Consider the following 23,809-nt stretch of genomic DNA (forward strand, 5'->3'; position numbering starts at 1 on the left):
AACTGTTTGCACTAATTTTATTTTGCATTACAAATTTAGTACACACAAATTTAGTACATATGCAATTCAATGTACAAATATTTTGTTCATTAGATTGACAATATATGACTGTGGCAGAAGATCTGACCAGTACTACTACAGCACTGTTATTACTACTAAGCCTAAAAATTCAATAACTCCAACAGTCAAGTAACATTTGTATATCAGGTAGGTTTGTTGTAAGTTTATACTCATGCTTAAATAAAACCAACAAGACTGTATGTTTGTATGCGCCATCCATTTATTTTGCATGAACCAATGCCATAGACAGGTCCACAAAGCAGGTGCACATGTGGTTGCACAAGGTCTTTATTCTGAGTAGAGTGTGGGAAGGCTGGGCAGGATGCTGGTCCAGAAATGCACGTAACGCATCCTCATCTTCTGCTTCACAAAGTTGCTGTTCATATCAGAATTGATCTCCAAGAACTGATGCCCAGAGGCGGTGAATTCGGGCCAGACAGCAGGCACGCTCAGGTCTCCTTTGTTGGGGTCACTGTGGACAGAACCAGAGAAAAGGGGAACTGAAATGAGGCAGTTGTGGTTGTCTGTTTCATTGCCTGACTCAAGTATGTTTCTGTGAGTCTCCTGTTTTGTGTCTGCAGACTCATACCCAGTTTTGGCAAAGTTGGTCCAGTAGGCAATCATGTAACCGGAGACGTCACGGTGGCGAGGCCAGTATCCCAGAGGTGTGGCGAATGGCTTTCCAAACACGTATTGCAGGTCATCAGCATGGTCAGCTCCCATCCAGCTGGGGTAGGGCCTGGCAACGCCGCCCATACGGTTTGGCTCAGAGAAGAGATAAGAGTAGGTGCGTCCGGTTCTTTGTTGGGAAAAGGAATAGCAGTGTGATTATGAATACACCAATCAGTGGAATTAATAAAAACCTGAAATCTTGTGTAATCTGTGAAAATCCAAAATCAGTCCCCATTGAAGTTGTCAGAGTCTAATAAAAACAACAGAAGACTTAATTTGTAGTCAGTTTATTACATTACCCTGTTGGTTAACAAAGAATTTAAAATTTTGCATGAATCGCACTGTGCAACTGTCACATTTGTGGCACTTTTGTATACTCGATATATATTTATAGGTAAATGCTTACCTTAAAAATTTAATTATCCACAAAGACATAAACGGCAACTTCTCTCTTTGTAAATACAATAAAAGTAGTAAAGGTTTTCATTTAATGGATTATGCACAAGCAAGTCTAAAGCCTCTGTAAAAAGGTTTTACTTGCATATTACTGTGGCAACTGTACAGCTAAAGGAAAGGTATTATTCCCCACCTTATATAGAAATCTGTAGAACAACAGTAATTCTAAATAAATGTGGCATCTGCATGTCAAGGTCTTATACTCACGCGCCGCTGCCAGCGTGAAGATAAAGAGCTGCCTGTGTAGGAACCAGGAAGATGTAATCTGTTCCAATTTCCACAATCGTCTTCTTGATGGTCTCCCAGCTGGGACTTGACCCCCAAGTTGAAGTGTATGTGCTGTAGGCGTTGTCTGCACCAGCCTTGCCCTTCTCTCTTGTGTAGGCAGTCAAGAGCCTCCTCACATCCTCGCTGCAATCAGGAAGAGAGCGGTTCACAATGAGTTCTGAAAACATCTTCCTGCCACCAGTACTACTAATGACTACACAGTTCTGACTCATCAATCTGATCAAATGGCTTGGACTCACATAGGGGTGTCCACCATTGGAGAGTTAACTGTTGGAACATCTACAGCAGTGAACAAATGTCCATCCATGTCATTGACTCCAGCTATGTAGTCAATGCTTGCTGCATTGTGGAACAAATTCTGGGGCTCATCCGGCAGGAAGTCTCCGTCAACCACAGCAGCCAGGAGGAGGTTGAAAACAACAGGGTCTGACAAATGCAGGAGCTTAGTCAGAAAATTTACTATATCCGGCATCATATCCAAAAAGCTAAAGAAAGGCAACTGGATTTGTGGAGTTTCTTGAAGACGTTTCACCACTCATCTGAGGTGCTTCTTCAGTTCTAAAGTATACTGGTGAGGAGTTGAGGTTTACATAGGTACATACAGTACCTAAGATGTACTACTCTTGAAAAGAATGTGCTATGATGAATCCATCTATAGCGGGAATGTGATACACTGCCAGTAGCATTTTTGAATTGGCTCCCAATCAAGACGGAAATGCTTACTTCATTGTGAATTGCCCTGGTGGAAAGTGGCAATGTAATGTAATTGAAAATGTAATTTGGTGGTTTTGTGGAGCACAGTCCTTACTATCAGGAGAGCTGGACAGACTGATAGTGCCCGCCATTGTTAGAAGTCCCGGATCAGTCATCTTCAAACAGGCAGCCATATTTTGATCAGTGGGGCAGTTGACCTTTAGAGCAATCTGGGGAATGTGTTCAGATCATCTTTAGTTATTTCTCTCCATGAAGTTGTACGTACACATTTGAGTTCTTTATTATTTTTTTTTAAAAAGGGTGTTGATTATACCTCCTCAGCAAACCTACGGGGGTTAGGGTTGACAGCCCAGGGGCAAAGGGCGACCCCACTCTGGGAAATGGCTCTTCTGATCAGCCCTTTGTTGTGGGGGGTAATAGTCTGTGGGGAGAAAAATATATGTTGTATACATAGTACATGATCACATATAAGCTACATGCCCACAAAGACACCTTCTCACCTGGAAGCTAACACTGGCTGCACCTGCAGATTCACCAAAGACGGTGATGTTGTCAGGGTCACCACCAAATGAGCGAATGTTTCTGTGCACCCACGCAATGGCAGCCTGCTGGTCCCAGAGACCATAGTTTCCTGACAAATAAAATGGAATTACAGATATAAAGTTGGCAGAAAAACATCTTATGAAGCTCTTTGCAGTTATGTCACATACCAGGCAAACTGGAGTCTCCAGTGCTCAGGAATCCCAGAGTGCCCACACGGTACCCCAGCGTCACCACAATAACATTGCCTCTGTCTGCGATCTCCTGCCCATCGTACAGATAGTTATCCAGGAAGTTAGCACCCATGGCGCCCCCAACCAGGAATCCTCCACCATAAATCCAGACCATGACAGGTAGATCACGGGACACTGGAGGACAACCAGACAATTGAAGCATTGATTTTGTTTTGATGGCATTATCTGGGCTTCTGTGAGTCTTTACCTGAGCTGCCATGGGGAACCCAGATGTTGAGGTAAAGACAGTCCTCACTGCCCATGGTGTCAGTCATGAGAATGTTCAGCTGAAGACATCTCGGTCTATAGTCAGTGGCCTTCAAAGTACCTGACAAGAGACACACACAGTGTACGATCGGAAATTTGTTTTCATGGTACATTACATTATAGAGTTTAGTCCTGTAGACAAGGGTTGAAGATTAAACTTTTTCATTTGATTATGTTAAAAGGGAATTGACAGAGTTGTTGCTGGGAGTTATGGCTATCATTGCTAAAGGAGCAAAATGGAGTAGGCAAGAAGTTCACTCAGTCCACCCACCATCCCATCCAGGGTGACGCTTTGGTTTCTCAAACCTCCCTGGGATGTCAGCAAAGGGAATCCCCTTGAAAACGTCCATGCTACGGAATAACCCAAGCCAAATGTTTTTACCCTGCACTGCCCCTCCCTCCGTGTTCACGACACCAAGCTAGGAAAATGAAACACAAGAAAAAATGCAAGAGATGGACTTGACATATTATCCACCAAATATACATATCGATGTCATTTTCCTTACCACACTATGAATGAAAATTGGTATGTCTCAATTGAACTTTCTATTTCAACTTGGCACTTTTTACAAGAAATGTGTCAGTGATTAATGGCACAAAAATGAACAAATAATCAAACTTAATGCAGAATCACAGCTGAGTCACTTACAGAGGTGGCAGAGACCGTCTCCAGAAACACGGCAATGGCAACCAAAATCCCCAGCTTCGCCATCGTGACCAAAGTGTGACAACCAGCTTGATTGTCAGTAACTTTTATAAAGGAGCCCCCTCCCCTAAGCAACATCTAACCAATCTGCAGTCTGTGGGTCTGTTACATAACGCATATTTAACCAATTCGTGTCTGTAGCACCATCCTCAGTACTCATCCATTGATTGCTTCCAACACTTCAAAACATCAAGGAGTAAAATGACATACTGTAGGCTGTAATCATCAATAGATTAAGGTATTTTTGTAGCAGCCAAGAATGTCATGTCAAACGACATGCTCATGCTAAAAATTGTGATTAACTGCTGTTTTCATTATGTTGTACCTTTAAATTTTTCTTCATGGAGCCAAGCATCTGTTTGGCTATAGGATACTCTTGTCATGGTGAGTTACTGTAATTAAAACATATTTAAGTCAAAGTCAAAAATGATACCACACAGAATAACCATGTTTATCAGAAAGATTACCTCTGCTGAGTTTACACAGCTAGTCACACTGCTGTAACCTGTCTAAAAAATGAATTCTAAAGTTGAACTGGAAACAACTTGATCTTGTCCAACAGCTAGTCATATGTTTGGTCAATTGAAGTAATCATCTAACTTGCAATCACCACTGACTGTATATCTACCCAATACCCTACATTATATAGCTGTTATGTTAGATTACTATTAGTTTGTGGCCGTTTAAGCAACTGTACTGTCTTTTCTCACGTCTGTTTTCATGCTAAGTACAGCACACACAATATAAACTCAAAACTGGCATGCTGTCGATTTTGTGGCATAATTTTAAATATTTTGATGAACATTAGTCATAATGTATGAACCAAAAAAACGTACATCCAAAAACACATATACACAAAATGCTTCTCCAGGTTGGTGTTGCCAAAGTTACCACTGTTCTTACACTGGCCTTTGGAAACACATAATTTTTTAATTACTTTTTACAAAATGGGACACTTAACTCGTTTTACAAAAATGGATCATGCAAAATATTAACAATGTCTTCAAAACAGTTGCTTTTTTTTTTTCTTCTTTACATTCTTACATGTAATCTAGAATTTCTGTCTCCATCTCATTTTCACTTCCTTCAGATGGCTGAAATTCATCTTCCTCGTCCTCCTCTTCATCTTCCTTGTCCTCATACTCCTCTTCCACCTCTGCATTCACATCCCTCATTGGAGATCTTATACCTAGGGCCTTGCGTCTTCGCCTCTGGGGGACTTCTGGCAATGCTGAAAGAGGAATGTGAGACACCATCATACTTTTCTTGATATGCATTGTGTAGAGTAGTACACTTGTGAAGGCTACAACATGGGCTCTGTGTAGGTTTAATATGGACATATACGCCAAGCAAACACTGCTGGCATGGTATACTTGGTTGAGCTGTTCAAAAGATCACCTCAGCAGACCATGAAGCATGATGAAGTATCATAGGTAGGGCCACAAGCTAAAGGCTTTTTAGCTACTAAAAAATAATTCCAAAGAGCACAAAAAGCTGGCATGAGGGGGACACATATTTATTGTGAAAGGAAAAGTTCTTTGTCAGTGTAACTGAGAAGTTCATGTATGGTCACACACGTGTCCTCGCAAAGAGGATGCAGTACTTGTGACTTCCTTACCCGGTTTCTGTGCTCGGACAACTTTCTTGATCATGGCTGAGATCATGTCCCTCAGCTTGTCCGTGGTGCCGACAACACACCAGCCGTCACGCTCGTCACATTGCTGCTCGTTCCCGCTGTTTTGCTCAATCACCTCCTTGATACTGGAGACACAACACAAAAAGAAATATCACTTTTGTGATGTTTTCTTTATTTTGGCATGGTATTAGACCATTGCTACTTCCATATAACTTGCTAAAATGTTACACCGGTTGTTTCTATAGCTTTTCAAAATTGAGAAACTATGACGTGGACATAAAATTTGTGTCAAAACCAGTTTAATATCTTCTTTTTTCATAAGGAATCTGGGTAAATCAAGTCAAAGACACATTTTAAGACGCCAGAAGTTAAATCTGGATCAAGACAGCTGCTCGTAGATCTGGATTGTACCTTTCCACATCCAAGTCACAGAGCTGGTAAAACATTTGTCTGTGTGGAGGCAGCATGCCATCCCTGAAAATGTAGGATGAATCCTGTGGAGGAGAAACATATGTCAACATTTAACACAGCAGATATCATTCATTCTGTGCAATAACTTCATGACTATTCCATAGGGTGATGTGATGACCAGTGATATCAACTTCAATGTCAGAAGAGATGAGACAACCCCCATCTCTTATGAAATGGTTCGATTCTTTCTTAATGCCACCCGATCTTCTCTTATGTAGCACACTTTATAAACGTCCCAATACATGCCATGAATTAAGAAGCGCTTGAAACCATTTAATGCGTTAACTCCAATAATGCTGCCACACGCCGTGTCCTTCTCTGACCTTCAGCTGGTATGTGACTGGAACTGGATCACGACAGCTGCTCGTTCCCTCTTGGGCTGGAAGATCCAACACACTGGCCGGCTGGGGACCTGGAAAAAACAACAAATGTTGTCAGTTTACCTTGGCAAAGCCACAGACAGAGGTGGACTTGGCTAGAGCAATCATTATGTTCACATGACACCAAGCTAGCCAGAGAAAACAGGTAACACAGTCATAAGAAAAAAATCATACATTAATGTCATACATCTTCATGTGTGGATCAGAAGCTTTCTATATAGTTTTGCTGTGAAATGATATTCGTTCCACCTAACAGCTCTGCTGTCACACCCATTCCTTCCTTGTCTGAAGTCCTGCACATATGTACAAGTGAAAATCCACTTAGAATCCTGGTTGTCTATGTAAGTCTCCAGGAGAAATCTTCCATTAAAATGGAAATGAACATTTTTATCCGTCATGTTGATTTAGTTTCATCTGAGATATGGTTAGCTGTAGGCCTCGTGGGAGAGCTTCCTTAAATTTTAAATTTTCAGTTAGTAGCTGCTTATGTTTAAATATCCTGGTGTTGTGCATGGTTTCTGCATTCCCTACTAAAACAAGTCAAAATATCTACTCTGAAAAATACTTCACACATTCACCTAAATAAATACTTGCCTGCTTTGTTGAATGTGATTGGCAGACTGTAGTTAAGGGAGCTCCTCTTGGCTTTCACTGGCATGTCGGACAGTGAGTAGCCTTAACTCGGGGAAAGAAAAAGAGCAAAATAAGATGATGATCGTATAAATCTCTTTTTATGGAAAAATGTCACGTTTTGAACACAACGTTTTGTCAATGGACATCACATGGTGTACAAACCCTTGCAGTTAGCTCTTACCGTGCTTGGTGCTACAGCGGATCCTGAAATCCAGCATCTGGTATTTCTTGGACTCAGAGTTTTTTCGGGGGTCATAGCCCAGCCTTACCCACAGGCTTCTCCACGGTCCTGTCACCTGCAGAAATAAAATAAATGTTACCTTACATTTAGAATAATTTCTTATTCTGTGATAGAAGAGGACCTAAGTAAAGTAAAAAGTAAAACAATAAATCTACAGGAACACAACATAAGTCGCATTAAGATGCAAAAGGTCCTTCTTCGTCTGGAAACTATGAGAGTCCTGGGATTAATTTTGATACACCTCAACTATAATAAAGTTATAGTGATGAGCATAGCTGCCATCCAAGCAGTTGACCTGGGTTTGGTTGCCGGCCATTGCGTCAGCTCTTGTTCTGGCTTACAAGTCAATGCACACTTTATGATTTCAGTTGCAAATATGCTGCTGACTGCATACAAAAAAAGCTGTAAGCACACACAAAATGATAAGTTTTGAGTCATATCGCAAAATCACTGAAGTATTTGCGATTCCCTGGGTCTATGCTCACACTGTGCCACCACCGAAACGTCAAATCCTCGATCGTGGCTAATGCAAGAAACAGAACCACCTCAACTGGGCCCTTTTGATGTGAAGGGGAAGCAGCTCAACTCAGAGCTTCCTCCAGATGTCTGAGCACATTATCCTCTAATTTCTTATCTAACTTCTTCTCTATTACTACTCATGCGTTTGTGTGCTATTACTGTATAGCGTGTTAATAGCTGTGCATCTCTCCCTTCATCTCCCTTTCCCGTCATTCTCCCATCTGCCATCATTATAGCAGCTAACTCACCTGTAATGTACCTACAGCTGTCACTAACAGTTTTATTTCTAATCATCATCAAACTCTCATGTTATATCATCAGCAATATCTTGTATTTGTATCACAATTAGATTCCACATGTACGCTTTAATCAGAAATATGTATCTATGACGCATATCTTATCGCGTTCATCCTGCTGCTCTCTTCTCCCTCTTATTTCTGTCTCTACATGGTCAGCCTCAAGTGGATGGGTCCCTCCATATGAGCTGGGTTCTGCTCAAGGTTTATTTCCGTTAAAGGGAGTTTCCTTGCCGCTGTTGCCTTTGTGCTTGCTCTGGGGCTTTCAGGCCAGGTTTGTAAAGCGTCTTGAGACACTTGTTGCTGACACTATATAAATAAAATTTAACTGAACTGAATTGAAAATGGAATCATTCTTATCTCCAGGGCAAAGCCTATCCACCCTACTGAGGAACCTCATTTCAACCACTTGTATCCACGATGCCATTCTCACAGTCCCTACCCGAAGCACGTGACCATAGGTGAGGGCTGAACTCATCCGAGGCTTGAGCACATTTATATTTAGTTTAACGTTTCAAAACATAGCAGAATTATATAAGAGACACTGAACAGAATTTATTTTCCCCTAAAATACATCCTCTTATCTCACCATGTAGTAGGCATAGACGGGCAGCAGCAGTTTCAGTTTATCAGGATGGAGGTTGATGTTGGCCTTGACTGCGTTCCGCGACCAGATGGGCCGGCTCTCAAACATCTAGGCACAAAACATTTGGTTTGAGATAAGATACAGGTGCAGAAAAAGATGGCAAGTTATACATAGCTAACTTTATATAACACACAACTTTCCACTTTGCCATTTCTGAGGATAAAATAGTTGATTAGGGTGGATTGGATGTCAGGTTGAACAGAATGATGATTTAAAAGGGTATAGAAGTCTCAATGTGAGTTAAAAATACAACAACATACAGAGCAGGGATTCAGTTACAGGCATAAAATCTGTGACCATGATTGCAGCCATACACATACCGCTTTCAATCGTTCTTCAGCCTGCTTTTCATACTCCTTCACGCAGACTCGTACCCAGTTAACCTTGGCTGCCTCAAGGCACTCAGTGGGCACAGTGGCATCAGTGAAGCTGACAAAAATGGCATTGTGGGGCCGGCGAGCACGATTCAAACCAATGAAGTTCTTCTTGCTGACGGGCATCTCGCTACAAACAGAATTGAAGAGAGATATTAGAGATATAATACTGAATTTAATTATATAGAGTCTGGAAGTAGCTAGCAAAAGGCGGTAAAGTTGACTCACGCAGCATTTTCTATCTTTTGACAGACGTCAGGCCGGTAGAAATAATCCACAGGACTGTCCAGGCGTGAGAAGATGGCAGGGGGGAGAAAGTAAGGCATGGGCTTCTCGAAAAATTCCTGATTCTCGGACTTGCGGAGGATGATTTTGTCGTACAAAGACATGTCTTTTCCATCTTGTGAATGAACAGCGAGGTACTGAAAATCTGCCAGCCCTGCAGATATAAAAAACATCAGAAAAGCAAACATAATATCCATATCGCATCTATGTCATCCAGAGTTCAAAATTAAAAAAGAAAATATGTATATTTATGACAAATACAAAAAAATATCACTGACATTACTGAAATAAAAATAAAACTACTTCATACACTAGAAAACTCACCTTGGAATCTGTATGTCGTTCCTATGACTCCGAGCATATCCATGTGGATCTCAGCATCCTTGGGGTCTTTTTTTCGCACCCGCCGTCGCACTCTGAGGAGGAAGTTGCTCGAAGGGAAGCGGTTTCCACACACAGAGTGACAGAAGGGGTCCTGGGGTCGGAAACGCAGCTCAAGACGCCTGTTTGGGTGAGCGAAGGTCTGTGGGGTCAACAGGAAATACAGAGTTATCAGGTTAGTGCAGCTTAACTGCAGCAGTGAGAAAAAGCCTGGTTATAAAACAGCTACTTAGGTGACAAACAAATCATCACCAGTTTAAGCTTTAATATCCCAGTATCACAACATACAATTACTATATTAAGTAGAAAAATTCATACACAAAAAAAATAAAAAAAACTATATACTCTAAGAGCTAATAACCCACTGATGAAGGTATTCAAATATTTATACAATACCAGTCAAAAGTTGGACATTTTCATTATGAACTCCATAATGCTAGTTGTATCATATTTGATTCACGACTTTCTGTGGATTCTTCACCACCCACATAATTGATACTTCCCTGAAAAACTATTGGTGGATTTATTCATGCTCTGCAGTCAGCAGCAGGCTTTTAACAATTTGATAATTGCCATCTCACTGGTGGATTTATTCATGCTCTTTCTAGTTTTATGAGGAAAATCTTTGCAATTTTATTTTACAGGTTACATTAAAATATCGTTTATATTTTACTGATATTTACTTCATTGAAGCAACCTATAGTTACTTCACACTATAGCCTGTATAATTTATATTTAGATTCAGAAAATTCAGAGACAAACGTTTTCAGTCAATCTTTGTCTGGACAAGGACAGACATGTTTTACTATTAAATGACAAAATAAAAAAGTCATAAAAAGAATCCTGTTTGGGGAACAAAATAAAAACAAAGCAGCAGTTTGTTTTTTAGGTGTTTTCTGACTGTTGCATCATATGTGAGGCTTCACAGTGTCTGTGGCGACACATGCATATAAAAACTTGCATATAAAATTAGATATTAAAACCCCGGCCCGGTCGCTGCAAAAGTCTGTCCTAGCTGTGGTCTGCTTACTTTGGACATTGTTTGTTCGCCCCCAAGAGTCTCCAGCATCTTGTCCACGCTGCTAACCACCGCCGGATACTCTACACACACCAGTTTGTTGTCCCGCAACTCCACGGTGGACGAGCTGCCGGGGACATCTTCAGCCTGACAGGAAATACTCAGCTCTTTCAGAGTAAAATCTAGATGCGCCTCCTTGGAATCCGCCATACTGATTTTTTTACTTGCAGCCATTTAACTGAACTATGAAGGAAGCCATGAAGTACATGGAAAAGTTCTCGTTAAAAACGGTCGGAAGTCCCGTAGTAACCGCGTAGTGAGTGTGCGTCCAAGTGCAAAATAACGCCGGGCGGAAACACGTGCGGACACAGAAGGTTCCGAGGGTATTGTCTAACCAGACGTTCCCTCTTTGACATCAAACGAGTCGAATTGATCTAAACGCAAAATACATATATAAACCTTTTACGCTGCACTTTCAAGTAGAAATTGTCAGATTATTTACGATATAAAAAAGCTACGAATTCATCCAAACTCAATGAGAAGAGTAAACTGAATTATCATCTCGAATGTACATGCCATTTCATGTATTTTATTTGTGCTTCTCTCTAAAATTACAATATGTTTGCTTTACATTGTTATTTTTAAATTACGGAAATAACATCTGATCATATTTTCACTTGTCATACGTCCCCACATACACTGTTGTTGTGCAGCTTTTGGCCGCACGATGGCGGTGTATAACCAAGAGGCCAACACAAGTAACAAGGCATTATAAATGTTCCTGGATGGTCTGACTCTCTGTAAACAATTGATAATTGCGATAACTTATATTAAACAATCGCAAATAAGTAGCTGTAATTATTTTAATTGTCTAAAAGAAAGAGCCGCTGTTGTCTTTTCGGCTTTCTTCCCTCCCTGAAACTGTCAACAGACTTATGTCCTCAGGGAGGAAAGAAGGAAACTGTTGCCTGTGTGTTTACCAAGTTAAGTGAAGACAAAAATTGTCTGATGTGGCTCTGTGTTTACTTTGATTCTAGTTTGTCTTCTTTTCAAATGCCTGTAAGGGAGTACAATGATACACACAAGATTTTAACTGTGATGTAGCCGCTTTTTCGTATTACATTCACTTGAAGACTTTTTTCTTTCTTTCTTTAACAATTTGACATTCTAGTCAAATATATTTAGCTAAAACGAATGCAGCAGAAGGTGTTGATTGTAATGAGTGTTATGGTAATGACCTTCCTAAATGGAGATTATTTCATGTGTGAGACATTTTGCAGCTGATTCTCAAGGGCTGGATGCTGCACTGCAGCATGTAAATGATCAACCCGTTGGATACACTGCGCGCTTCCGGTAGCTTATGAGAGCTTACTCCATGTTCAAGCCGGCCTTCTCTTCCTGTTTCAGATTTGGACTTTCTCTTTTGACTCAGTGTAAGACAATATATCCCATCCACAGCAGACGTGTTCCTTGTCAGATCTGATGAAGCTGTAAATGATAGTCTTAATAATGTCTTGTATAGATAGTAACATACTGGGACACATAAATGGAATGGAGTCACTATTGATTTTATTAATAACACCTACGCTTTTCCTGATGTGACATAATTTAAAGACATTTTAATTTAAGGTGTGTGCTGTGAAAAACAGCGAATGTTATGAACTCATTGTTTTGTGGGAGTGATATAGGAGGAGGGGAAAGAAGACACCTGAGGCCGTGAGTAACAATCTGTTGTGTGCTTTGGTGAAGTGAAGATTTTCAGTCAGTCTTGTCTTTTTCTCTCGTTGCCATTACACACTGGTCCAACTCTTACTATCTCAGGCGAGGGCCTGTCCACTCCTCCCTGTCTTGCTGCTGGCCTGTTCCAGCCGTTACAGTGTGGGGCGACCATGATAAGGTTATCAGACAGCCTCCACCACTCGGCTCACTCTGGAAGAGGCTGCTGCCCACAGATTTCACCCCTCCTCACCCCTACTCACTCTGACCTCTCACTCAGCGTATCCCCTCTCCTGTCAACCCTTCTCGGCAGCTGGCTGTTTATCAGTAGGAAAGGAAATCTGTATGCGTGGTCGTATTTGGATGTGTGATGTGGACTCAGGCCACACCCACAGAGTGTAGTCTTTTTCTGTAGGCAAAACGGAAGATTGTGATCAGTGATTTCTCTCACTGCTCTCTAGGAGCCGTTCAACAGCTGGCTTTGGATGTGAAGATTTGCCATGCTTAACACACAACATACATTCAATCATTTTCTGTAACCGCTTGTCCTGTGAGGGGTCGCAGGGGGGCTGGAGCCTATCCCGGGTGTCATCGGGCGAGAGGCGGGGTACACCCTGGACAGGTCTCCAGTTTATCGCAGGGCTAACACAGAGAGACAGACAACCATTCACACTCACATGCACACCTACGGCCAATTTAGAGTCCCCAATGAACCTAACCAGCGTGACTTTGGACAGTGGGAGGACGCTGGAGTACCCGGAGAGAACCCACGCAGACACAGCGAGAACATGCAAACTCCACACAGAAAGGCCCAGTTGGCACCCCACACACAACATATGCTAAAAATATAAACGTTTCAAAATACCATTAAATCCTACAGTACGGATACCATTTTAGGGGCCATTAAAACCATCTTCACTGGTGCAATATGTGCTGTGTGGCTCCTTCCCTTTGTTGTAATACACTTCAACTATAACTAACTATACAATGAATTCGTCACTATACCATCAGCTCTGAAAGACTTTACTTAGAAACAAAGGTAATTGCTTTGAGCTAATTGCATCACATTAGCATGCTAATTTGCTAACAGTGATAATGTTAACATTTTAAGCAGTCAGTGTAGCGTCTTTGTTTGTCTGCTAACATCAGTTACCCACAACAAGCTCTTGGTTGTAAACCAGTACGACCAGTTGTGTTCACACAAGCGGCAAAAAAAGCAACGAGCTAAGCCAGCGATACGATGTGACAAACTCATGAAGAGTACAGTTGCCATGTCAACCACTCTGCAGAGAGTTGGGAAAAAAATGGTAAAAAAAATAATAATAATAATGGTGGAGGTAAAGTAGAACACAGAATTAATCAAACCAATCAAACGCGTGGCTCCACTCTCGGACAGTAGGCCTACTGCGCCGACTCTGGCTCCAAACTAGCAAAATGGCGCCGCCAATATGCTAGGAGTTCTAGCATCAGTTTGACGGGTGGTAGGAAGTGGGGAGGTGTTGTCCATATGTTATACAGTTTATAGTTAATATTAAAAGTCACGCAACAACATCAGGGAGCACATGTGCAATACTTCAATGGCATCTTGCAGACAGTATAACTGACAACATTGTTTTGTAGCTTTTGTCATTCTTAGTGTGAATACAGCAAATTCGCTTGGTGGGAACAATACTGAACAATATGCAGTTTTTAACTATCTTAGTTTAACTATTTAGCATCCTAACATTTACTTAATAGCACTCATTTTGTGGCTGAGGCTAATGTTATGAGTTTTGAATGTGCTGGGGATCACTAAAGTTTTTTGAATTTATTGTACCTGTTTTATTTGCAATCCAGCCAACTATTAATCCAGATATTTTACTAAAGCCAAAAAAAAAAATCTCCAACTACACCGCAGCAGGCGTCATCCTCCGGGGACCATGAAAGTCTTCAGTCAACGTATTTAACTGTCCAGATAGTTCAGTCCAGACCAAAAAATCAGACCAAGTAGCTTTGTCAGCACAAGTTGTGCTATTAGCAAAATACCGGATATGCTCAAATCTTATTTTATGCCAGTGAACTGTTACAAAATGATACTGCCCTCCTAGAAAATTTTGAAAGCGTCTAGAGTTCCCTTTGATGTTATTAAACCACCAGAATAAATTAATACTATCAGTTACTATTACTTCTAAAAGAATATTGTTATAGCATTGTGTGTTTGCCTTTATCAGACAGTTTTGGTTCTATCAGTCGCTGTTGTGTGTCATATTGTAAATCTTTTGTGGACTAGCAAGCATAAAGGTGATGTACAGCGGAGTGACAACAGGGACATAGATAACACCAAAGACTCTTCGGCAACGAGGAATCAGTTCTGACGTAAGTGGTGGACATTTTTAGACAGATCTGTTGAAATAACATACAAATGCTTTTTGTGAGCAGCTTTTTATTGGTAGTCAGCGCTTGATCGCCACAATATTTACATTTAACTCTCTTTAGAATTATGACTAATGCAAAAGTGGCATGTTGTAAATGTTAATCAGCTTCATTGGCCAAATATACTGTGTATATATTCATGTAAGGAATTTGTTCTGTGCATTTAACACATCCATTTGTACACACAGAGAAACAGTTTAGTGGGTTAGGTGCCAAACTCAAGGGCAATTTAGCCATTTTGTATAGAGGGCCTTCAAACCAGTGAAGGCCAAAGTCCTCTACTGTAACCAAACAGTCCACAAATCCCCTAAAATAGATGAGTAGAAAATGCAGCCACAGAAGATGTCTGTTTTTTTCTTTTTTCTCATCACTCTTCTGTGTCATTTTGCAGGCGTGACCATTTGAGCACGTCATCGCCGCACTTATCTACACGACGGCAGTACCGCAACACAGTGTCACTGGCAATCAAATAGTATGTCCCCCCACCCCACCCACCCACACACATGCACACTGTGTGACAGCCATGGTTGTGATCATACGGCTTCTTCCTGTGTCCAGTCATACAGGGGAAATCTGCTGACAGTTTGTTTTCCTACTTGGACTGCCAGTGACAGATCATTCGGATGTCATTCACCACTCTACGAAGACACCGTAGTTTTATAGCAGTCTTTTAACTTGTGAAAAACAACTGAATGGAAATTCAGGAAACTTCAACATTCTTTCTGTAGATGCATTTTATTTTCTAGATTCTTATAGAAAATTGTAGACCTGCTTATGTGAGATTAACCCTTGAACCCTTTGGATTCTTCCCATAAGACTTTAATGATCCCGTGGGAATTCAAAAATACATTTAAATCTAATTTCATAATGCGTTCACATCCCTGAATTTAAATTTCAGAAAGGAAAGGTTGTACAAAGAGCTACTAATGACAAATGTTTTCAGTCCTGAATCCCTGAATCAGCTGAACTGGGATCATATCAAATGTAGAAACAGGAAGAATAGAGACATAATCTGGCTCCTCCAACTGAAAAGTCCATTTCTCCTATGTCCACGTCCAACGTAGAGCCAGTTAGAGATGTGCCTTGTGACAAGTGTCTGTTTGGTGACAGGTATTTTACAACTGTAAATAGTGACTCAGATTACCATGACATTTCTTTGATCTTACTGGGAACGAGCTGATATTCTTGGGGATCTCCCACTCTGTCTTCCATGAATGTGTCATTGATTTGATGCCTCAGGCGTGTTCAGCCATACTTCCAGCCTGCAGCGTTTCCAAAGTACTGGCCAGGGCTCATTTGCATAGAGCCAATTTGCAAGACAAATTCGAGTCTGCGCTCCGTCTCTTTACCTGATATGTGTGTGTCTGTGAGCTAGAGTGCATAGTTGCAGTTGGAATGGTTTGTGTTGTTGCTGACACAAAGGACTGATGTTAGAGTCTTGATTTTGTTTATTTTATTTTTTAGCTGTTGTCTTGGTTCTGTGCTGGATTGAGTTGGCAGATAGTGCAGTTCATAGTGAGACTTCCTGGATGACACTGCTGTTTAGTAGAAACTTGCAGTAATGTTATAAGTTCCAGTCCCACTGCAAACAACAAATGTGTTTTAAATGTTCCATGGCATTTGAAAAGTGCTGAGTCATATGGGACCATATGAAGACTTCTTCACACATTTACATGCAGTTTATAAAAAAAATATTTCTATTTCTGTCTGTTTCCTGGCGAAGCTTAGAAAGAAATGAGTATTTAAATATGAAATCCAGTGAAATTGCAACTTTTAGGATGCCACAACACTTCAGGCAACAGAGATATTCAAATGAACCAGGGCTGGATAACCACATAAACACATCCACCCGTGTCACAAAATCAAAATATTTCCACTGAGGGACGCTTTTCACTACAGTATATCCATGGAGGAATGATTCAGGTGCATGCAAAGCTGCACACTTCCTCCATTTTCTCCCGTTTTTCCCCAGGCCACCCCCGCAGCAGCACCCCTCCTCTTTCATGACCCATGTCCTGTTTGTTTAGTCCCACCCAACATGATCCTCTGCCTCTCTTTCAGTCGGTTACCTGTGCAGGATTTTGATTTGCTCTGCCTCCTCTCGCCAGGGTGCAGCGGCAGCAGCAGGTCTAACTGTTGTGGAAGATCACAACAGACCCTTTTGCCTTGGTAATAGCAACACATTTTGCATAAAGCCCTCAGATTTGTTTGCCTGACAGTAAGCCCTCATGTCTCCTCTCTTCCCTTTACATACACTGATTTCTGCAGCAGTAACATAATGTGGGCGACTGCACTTCTGCCCTTGACATTATGGTTAATTTTTTCACTTTGTATGTGATTTAAGTTGGCCCTGCTGCATGTTGCTCATCTGGAAGCCAGTGATATTTCATGCCACAGTTTAGAGTTGAGGTCAGTCAATGCAAATGCATGCGCAATAACAAAAATATGAATTGTAAAAAAAAAAGGCTAATGTGCACTTTACAACCCAATAAATGGCTCAACAAATCTCAACAACAATATTCTGGTGTACAGTTAGGTAAGTTTTCAGTTTTGATGTGTTTAAGTTGCGAACTTGGCCTCAAAAGTGTGAATAAAATCCAAGGTACATTATTTTAGCAGTCGGACACCATTTCTATTATTTGAGATGTTTACCAGAACATACTGACACTACAATTACACAATAAATGTGGCCTTAAAGTGCAGATTTCTTAATTTAAAGGCATTCACATCCAAATTGGTGTAAATAAGCATTAATTACAGCCTGCATATTGCCTATTTTCCAGGGCTCAAAAGAGATTGGATAGATTACGGAATTAAAATTATTCTTTGATTATCCAACATTGTGCATTTCTATAGACATGTCACTGAGCTCATCTGTGCCTTCTTTTTTTTTTTTTTCTCTCAGAATGCAACAAACTGACTCCCCGCTATCTCTCAGATGTATTTGTTTTCGTTTTGTTTTCTTTGGCCCGATTCGTTAGCCCTGAGATCTTTGAACACATGTCATTGGTATCCACATGCAAATGGGCGATACTTGGAATACACTCCAGACCTCCTTAACTGATGGCGGATATAATGAACGGCTATCCTACATCTGTTATTCAAACGGGTTTTGAGTCAACTCTACAATCACTTTCGAGTGTGAACAGAAAATGTCGCCTTTCTTTTCATTTGAAGCTGAGAATTTGCACTTTAAGCCCGTATTCATTATGTAGTAACTGTTTTAAACAGCTAAAATGACTGAACAAATGTGGACCTAACTGTAATTTTATTATCAGTGGTGGTCTGATGCTTAAGTAGCATCCTGGTATGTTTGAGTGTACGGTGCCTTGTAGCCTCAAACTATAGCCATGTTCAATCAGCAGTTGGCTTCACAAATTCTGTGCCTCTTGTAGCTCCTGTCAGATTTAAAATGACATGGAGGTGATGATCTGATTTGCCTTGAGCAGCTTAATGACCCAACAGGTTTGGTGTTTGAGGAAGGTGGTGAGCCTTCGTTAAAGTCGCCACTTGTTTGCTGAAGTAAATCCAACTCACGGGCTGGGTGTGGTGACAGTTGACTATCAATCCACAGCCTTGTATTAATCCTTGTATCCCATTAGACTCAGCGCTCTGCAAATGCCAAGCGGCTACACGGGACGTACGCAAAGGGAGTGTGGCCAGAATTCAGCAAGGTTGAGGAGACAGTTTGTGCTATTCTGATTTTTCACTGAGATTATGCCGCTGGTTTTTGCCGCCTCTCTAGCATTTGCCGCGGAGGACAAACGGTGTCTCGCTGCAAACTTTTTCCTTCTGGATGACTTCCAGTAGCGAGCAGCTCACCGGCTTCGGATTTGCATGGTGTTCCAGGTGTGTCATTTGACTGCCGGATTAATGCATTACGCTCTATCTCTGCTCCCGCAAGAGATTTCCACCTGAGGCCACAGTCGCATAATTATTCTACATCCTGCTCTTACAGGAAAGTGACTCAGGAAAACACACAGAAAGAGGCGAACAGGGAGAAAAAGTGTGTTTACAGTGCTCATCTTAGGCAAACACTCATACGTGTATTTTGCCTTGTAGCTACAGAAGGGACTATATATCAAATTTCACTGTACTCCAAAAGAAAAACCAACGATTTCCCCCACTTAGTTCACTCCTTTATTGCAGCATTTAAACTCACACACAGACCAATTTACAGCTCTCCAGCATATTTTAAATATATTATACAAAACTAAAAGCGATGTTCTCACTATTTTTGACACACAAGAACAAACTGAAATGACAGCAACTCCCATCAGTCCTCATGTAAACACATCTTTGAAAGATATCTTCCAATATATTAATTGATACTTTTCAATCAACTACATTTTCGCCTTGCACCTGAGATGTTTTGTTTTTTTTCACAGCTTCCTTATTCCTGTCTTTTATTTGCACTGAGCGTCCTGAACACATCGGCGTCGCCCTCACTTCATGCCGTGCTGGCTCTCGTGGTGCCTGCGGAGATCCACCTTCCGCTGGAAGCCCTTGGAACAAATGTCGCAGCCAAACGGCTTGAAGCCCGTGTGCTTCCTGCTGTGGGTGATCAGGTTGGAGCTCTGGCTGAACGCCTTGCCACACACCTGGCATTTATGGGGCTTTTCGCCTGGAAAATAAAACACATGTATGAAACAACGTTGAGCATATAAAACCAAATCTCCCTTTCCAGTTTTCAAGTGATTTGTATAAAGGAGTCATGGTTTCCTTTCCGCTGCTACTGCAAAATCAAGCTGGCCAAAAGTGCAAGTTGTTGTTTTGACATGAAGATAAAGTTTGCATTAAAGCTCTAGGAGGGAAGAAACATGGCATTGTTCAGATTTGTCACACATGTATTGGCAACAAATATTAACTGGTTAGAGTTCCTTTTACAGAGCTCTGTGCGAAGCAGGAAAACCAGATATGCAAATCATCTGGATATTTGTTTAAGCTCTTTTTTTTTCTGATTTATCAGCAGTTATATTACTCCTGGAAACAATTCCTGCATGCTGCACCTGGAAAGTAGATGAAGAGCAGCCATGGACGGGTTTTTGTTTTGCTTTTTTAAAACTAGTTTGACATTGACACAACCACCTGCTGTAAAATAATCAAGATGCTTACCGGTGTGAATGTATGTGTGCTTCTTCATGTCAGACTTCTGGTGGAACCTCTTCCCGCAGTACTGGCAGGGGTACGGCCTTGTGTCGGAGTGGATGAGCAGGTGCGTGGAGAGAGTGGAAGAGCGCTTGAAGGTTTTCCCGCACATCTTGCACTCAAAGCTTTTTTCCTGGTTGAGGACAAAAGCGTTACGCAATCGTCAGTAAAAGAGTAGGATGTTAAGCTCAGGTTCTGGCAGGCACAGAAGCACCCAGTCCCTCAGCCTTCATAGGATTAAGGTGGTTTTAGGTTGTCACTGCAAAACATGCCACAAGGTAGCCATCTGGGCCCCCCTTTTCTCATTTGGCACCGACACCACATAGCTGCCAGGCCACTTAGTAGTCAGCTTTCTGAGCAGATAGTTATTTCTCCTGTTATAGAATTATAATTTTCTGTAATTTCTTTTTTAAATGATCCTATTTTTAATTATTAAACTGATTGTCTGATCCTATTTTCTTCTTTCTTCTTCTGGTCAGTAAAGTAAATTCAACAACTACTGAAGACGCATTTAACCAAACACAGAACCAGGAAGGATCTGTTTAGTCATCATGAGGATTATAGCAGGCAGGGAGAGTAAGATGAAGTGAGGTGCATTATGGAAACAGCAGGATTCTGTAGTTTTGAAGCTTGAGCCATGCTACTAGGACCTAAATGACGATATATTCGCAGACTTCTGCTTCAGAAAGTTCCTGCTAAGTTTTAAATCCCTGAAATGCCCTTCTACAGTGTAAGAACGTATGCCTTCCTTCAGAGTCACTGTCATACCTGAGAGTGGACGTTCATGTGCTGTTCCAGACTGACTGCGTGACCGAAGGTTTTTCTGCAGATGCTGCAGCCAAAAGGCCTCATGCCGCTGTGTGACCTCCTGACGTGAACCTCCAGCCCGTGGGGCGTTGAGAACACCTGAAACGGAGTTAGTCCGTCAATGGTGGCTTCTGATTAAGAGACATTTTTATTTTTGCCTTTTAAGTGTAAGTCTGCACACATGGTTACACACAAGGGGACACGCCACAAACCTTGACGAACATCTTTACCTACATATTGCATGTGAAGATGCGCCTACCTTGTCACAGGTGATGCAGTGGTAGGTGTTGGAGGTGGGGGAGTAGTGAGTGCTGCAGTCCAGAGGCTGCTGAGGTGGCGGACTGTGGCTGATGTGGGTGCCGTAAAGACTGCTGGTGTGCTGTAGCACAGTGGGGCTGAAACTCATCTGACGGAGAGACATCGGCTCCCAGGCGTACGTCGACTTGTAGTAAGGCGGGAATTCAGCCATGTGAGGCTCTGAAGGGTGCACACACACAAATAACAAGTATGACTTCTGTTATAAGATTTATTTCTTTTTTTAAAGGAGATTTTCAACAGGTTGCCATGCTTTAAGAGCTCACCAGGTATGTAGTACGGCTGTGCGGGAGCCACAGGAGCTCTGGTTGGCTCTGGGTGAACAGGTAAGGGGCATTCGGGCTCTGAGTCCTCCTTTTTAAGCGAGCAGAGGTCAACAGGGGATGAAGGCCCCTCCGACGGAGGCCTGTCTGAGGAGTCTGTGCTCTGCACCTCTGCTGGGACTTCTGCAAATCCACAAGAGACATTGTTCTGTGTGATTTGAGAGCAAGTAAACACCCTATAAAAACTAAACGCTGCTGTCACTCTACACTGTTTAAATACCAAACCATATGTTCAACTGTAAGAGTTTAAAAACAACAGAGCATATTCACTTGGCAACTTAAAAAAAAAATAATCTAAAATTGGATAAATATATTTAAAACAACAAGCAGCTTTAAAATTCCGACATAAAGCAGTTGCAGTTTGCTCGTCCTAACCTTGCCTCCCCCTCCCGTTCAGAATTAAAACACAGATTACAGCCTGTACATGAATATAAACATACAGAAATATATTTATGAAGCCTTACCAGTGCATACGGGTTCCTTCGGCTCGTCTTCATACGATCGGTGAACATTATAGGACGCACACCTTTTGTGTTTCACCAAAAAAGACCGGGGCATGTTGATCCTGCACCAAAAAGTTAGCGACAATGTAAATATCTTAAAGTGTCTGTTAAGTAATGCATGCGTAGTAATGAAACCCGCGATCCAGTGAGGTGCGATTAAAACTATTTTAAAAGTTTCCATCGCGTAAATTTAAGATGTTTCCGCTGAGCTACTTTTATGTATATCAATAATTGTAATCTTCTCTGTCTTTAATTTCAAGTGCGTCACTTTCTAAATTAATTTACAACCTAAACATGTTTCAGTATGATTATGGGCCAATTTGTTAATTTGTTACTCTCTCTCTCTCTCTCTCTCTCTATACATATATAGTATTAAATAATAATAATAAAGAATAAATAATAAAGAATAAAAGGCAAACTTCGCTTGACTTTCAGTTATCATTAAGGCTGTTATCCACAAAAAATAAAAATAAATAAATGTAGGTAAAAGTTTCGCAGTCAGCTGTTACTCACCGTTAACTGAACAGGCTCCCGTCCGGAAATCGGAATAATGATGATGATAATTATAATTATTATAAGTTCCTTGTTCTTTGAGTCGGTTGAGCGGAGGAGAAACGCAAAATCCTTTCCTAAAACTAAAAGCAAAGCAGTGTAAAACCATCACACTTGTTGCTCTTTCTCGCTCTCCCCTCCCTGATTTTCAATCAGATAATTTCGCAGGGGAATCTGACTGTGGTTTCAGCCAATGAAAAGGCCAACCTGCAGGTGGAAATTTGCTTAGAAAAACACAGGGCCCTTGGAACAGTTATACAAAACAACCTGTACTCAAAGAAGAGGAGAATTAAGTTGAGTTAAGGGCTCAAATGTTTCTTGATGAAAACACTTTTAAAGGCGGTCATTATGGGGCCCAAACGAGGGTTGGTTGATTTGTATAACGCTAATAATAAATAAACAAACAAATAAATAAATAACAATCATGTATCAGTTGAAATCGAAATATCACAAAAGCACATTTAAAATGAATAATTTCCAAATAAAAATCCGTCTAAATATTTCCATTTCGGTGTTTGATCTACAGGATTTACTTGAAGTAATGCTGTATGACTGCATGTTGTGTGCAGGATTTAAATGGCCGAAAGATCATAAGAAACTGTAGCACCTCCAAAGATACACACACCAAACCAGTCCGGGAGATTAACTGTGTTTGCTCCTTTAGTGTGCTTTTATCGAACCGTATCGATATTCGAACGCGACAGATTTCTGCACACATACATACACCGCATCACCGTCACTCACGTACGAGGACAAACATGGCAGGACAGTAAAGTTAAATCAAGTCACCAAGTTAAAAGTTTAAATTTATATATATACATATATATATAAAATGCAAAACACTATTTTAATTTAACATGCCGAGTCTCATTAAAAAGCTCGCGCAAAAAGATGAGAAACGCTTGAAGGAGATTTGCATGAGGGAAGAGGTACAAAGGCGACACCTTGTGGACAGTGTGCGCATTACAACTATTGCCACTTTAACCCTGGGGGAAATTAAATTTACTGTTCAAATAGAACATGTGCGTATTTTTACTGTATATAAAATGTCCACTTCATCTTCTTACTTTACCCTATCTCTATTTTATCAAATCTAACATATTTTACAATCTTTTCAAAGATTATTTTTATTTTATAGAATACATGTTACTTTTTTGTTCATAACCCATGTTATTCCTGCTTGTTAATGTAAACCAAGAAAGACTGAGTGTTATTTA

The 23,809-nt window shown here is 41.0% G+C and overlaps 3 protein-coding genes across 3 annotated transcripts; all 3 read right to left on the bottom strand.

Moving 5' to 3' along the window:
* Positions 1-117: 117 nt before the first annotated feature.
* LOC311508048 (bile salt-activated lipase-like) lies at positions 118-4,014 on the bottom strand (the record flags this gene model as incomplete). Its single annotated transcript, XM_084572666.1, has 11 exons — positions 118-532; positions 650-859; positions 1,396-1,599; positions 1,716-1,902; positions 2,285-2,399; positions 2,504-2,611; positions 2,691-2,821; positions 2,901-3,098; positions 3,172-3,291; positions 3,502-3,649; positions 3,880-4,014. The coding sequence occupies 11 exons, from the start codon at positions 4,012-4,014 to the stop codon at positions 349-351; spliced, it is 1,740 nt and encodes a 579-aa protein (XP_084428792.1). The 3' UTR covers positions 118-348.
* Positions 4,015-4,674: 660 nt separating this feature from the next.
* Positions 4,675-12,020, bottom strand: gtf3c5 (general transcription factor IIIC, polypeptide 5). The gene is made up of 11 exons (XM_084572738.1): positions 10,829-12,020; positions 9,742-9,940; positions 9,361-9,571; positions 9,079-9,262; positions 8,702-8,806; positions 7,238-7,352; positions 7,018-7,098; positions 6,367-6,455; positions 5,984-6,066; positions 5,555-5,697; positions 4,675-5,167 (listed from the first exon to the last, which is right to left on the bottom strand). Exons 1-11 carry the CDS (start codon positions 11,048-11,050, stop codon positions 4,977-4,979), a joined length of 1,623 nt encoding a protein of 540 aa, XP_084428864.1. The 5' UTR covers positions 11,051-12,020; the 3' UTR covers positions 4,675-4,976.
* Positions 12,021-19,071: 7,051 nt separating this feature from the next.
* Positions 19,072-22,984, bottom strand: gfi1b (growth factor independent 1B transcription repressor). Its single transcript, XM_084571672.1, has 7 exons — positions 22,554-22,984; positions 22,002-22,102; positions 21,481-21,660; positions 21,159-21,376; positions 20,861-20,998; positions 20,060-20,225; positions 19,072-19,568 (listed from the first exon to the last, which is right to left on the bottom strand). Exons 2-7 carry the CDS (start codon positions 22,093-22,095, stop codon positions 19,390-19,392), a joined length of 975 nt encoding a protein of 324 aa, XP_084427798.1. The 5' UTR covers positions 22,096-22,102; positions 22,554-22,984; the 3' UTR covers positions 19,072-19,389.
* Positions 22,985-23,809: the final 825 nt, after the last annotated feature.

The sequence above is a fragment of the Chelon labrosus genome (assembly GCF_963514085.1).
Source record: "Chelon labrosus genome assembly, chromosome: 22".
Taxonomy (NCBI): Eukaryota; Metazoa; Chordata; class Actinopteri; order Mugiliformes; family Mugilidae; genus Chelon; species Chelon labrosus.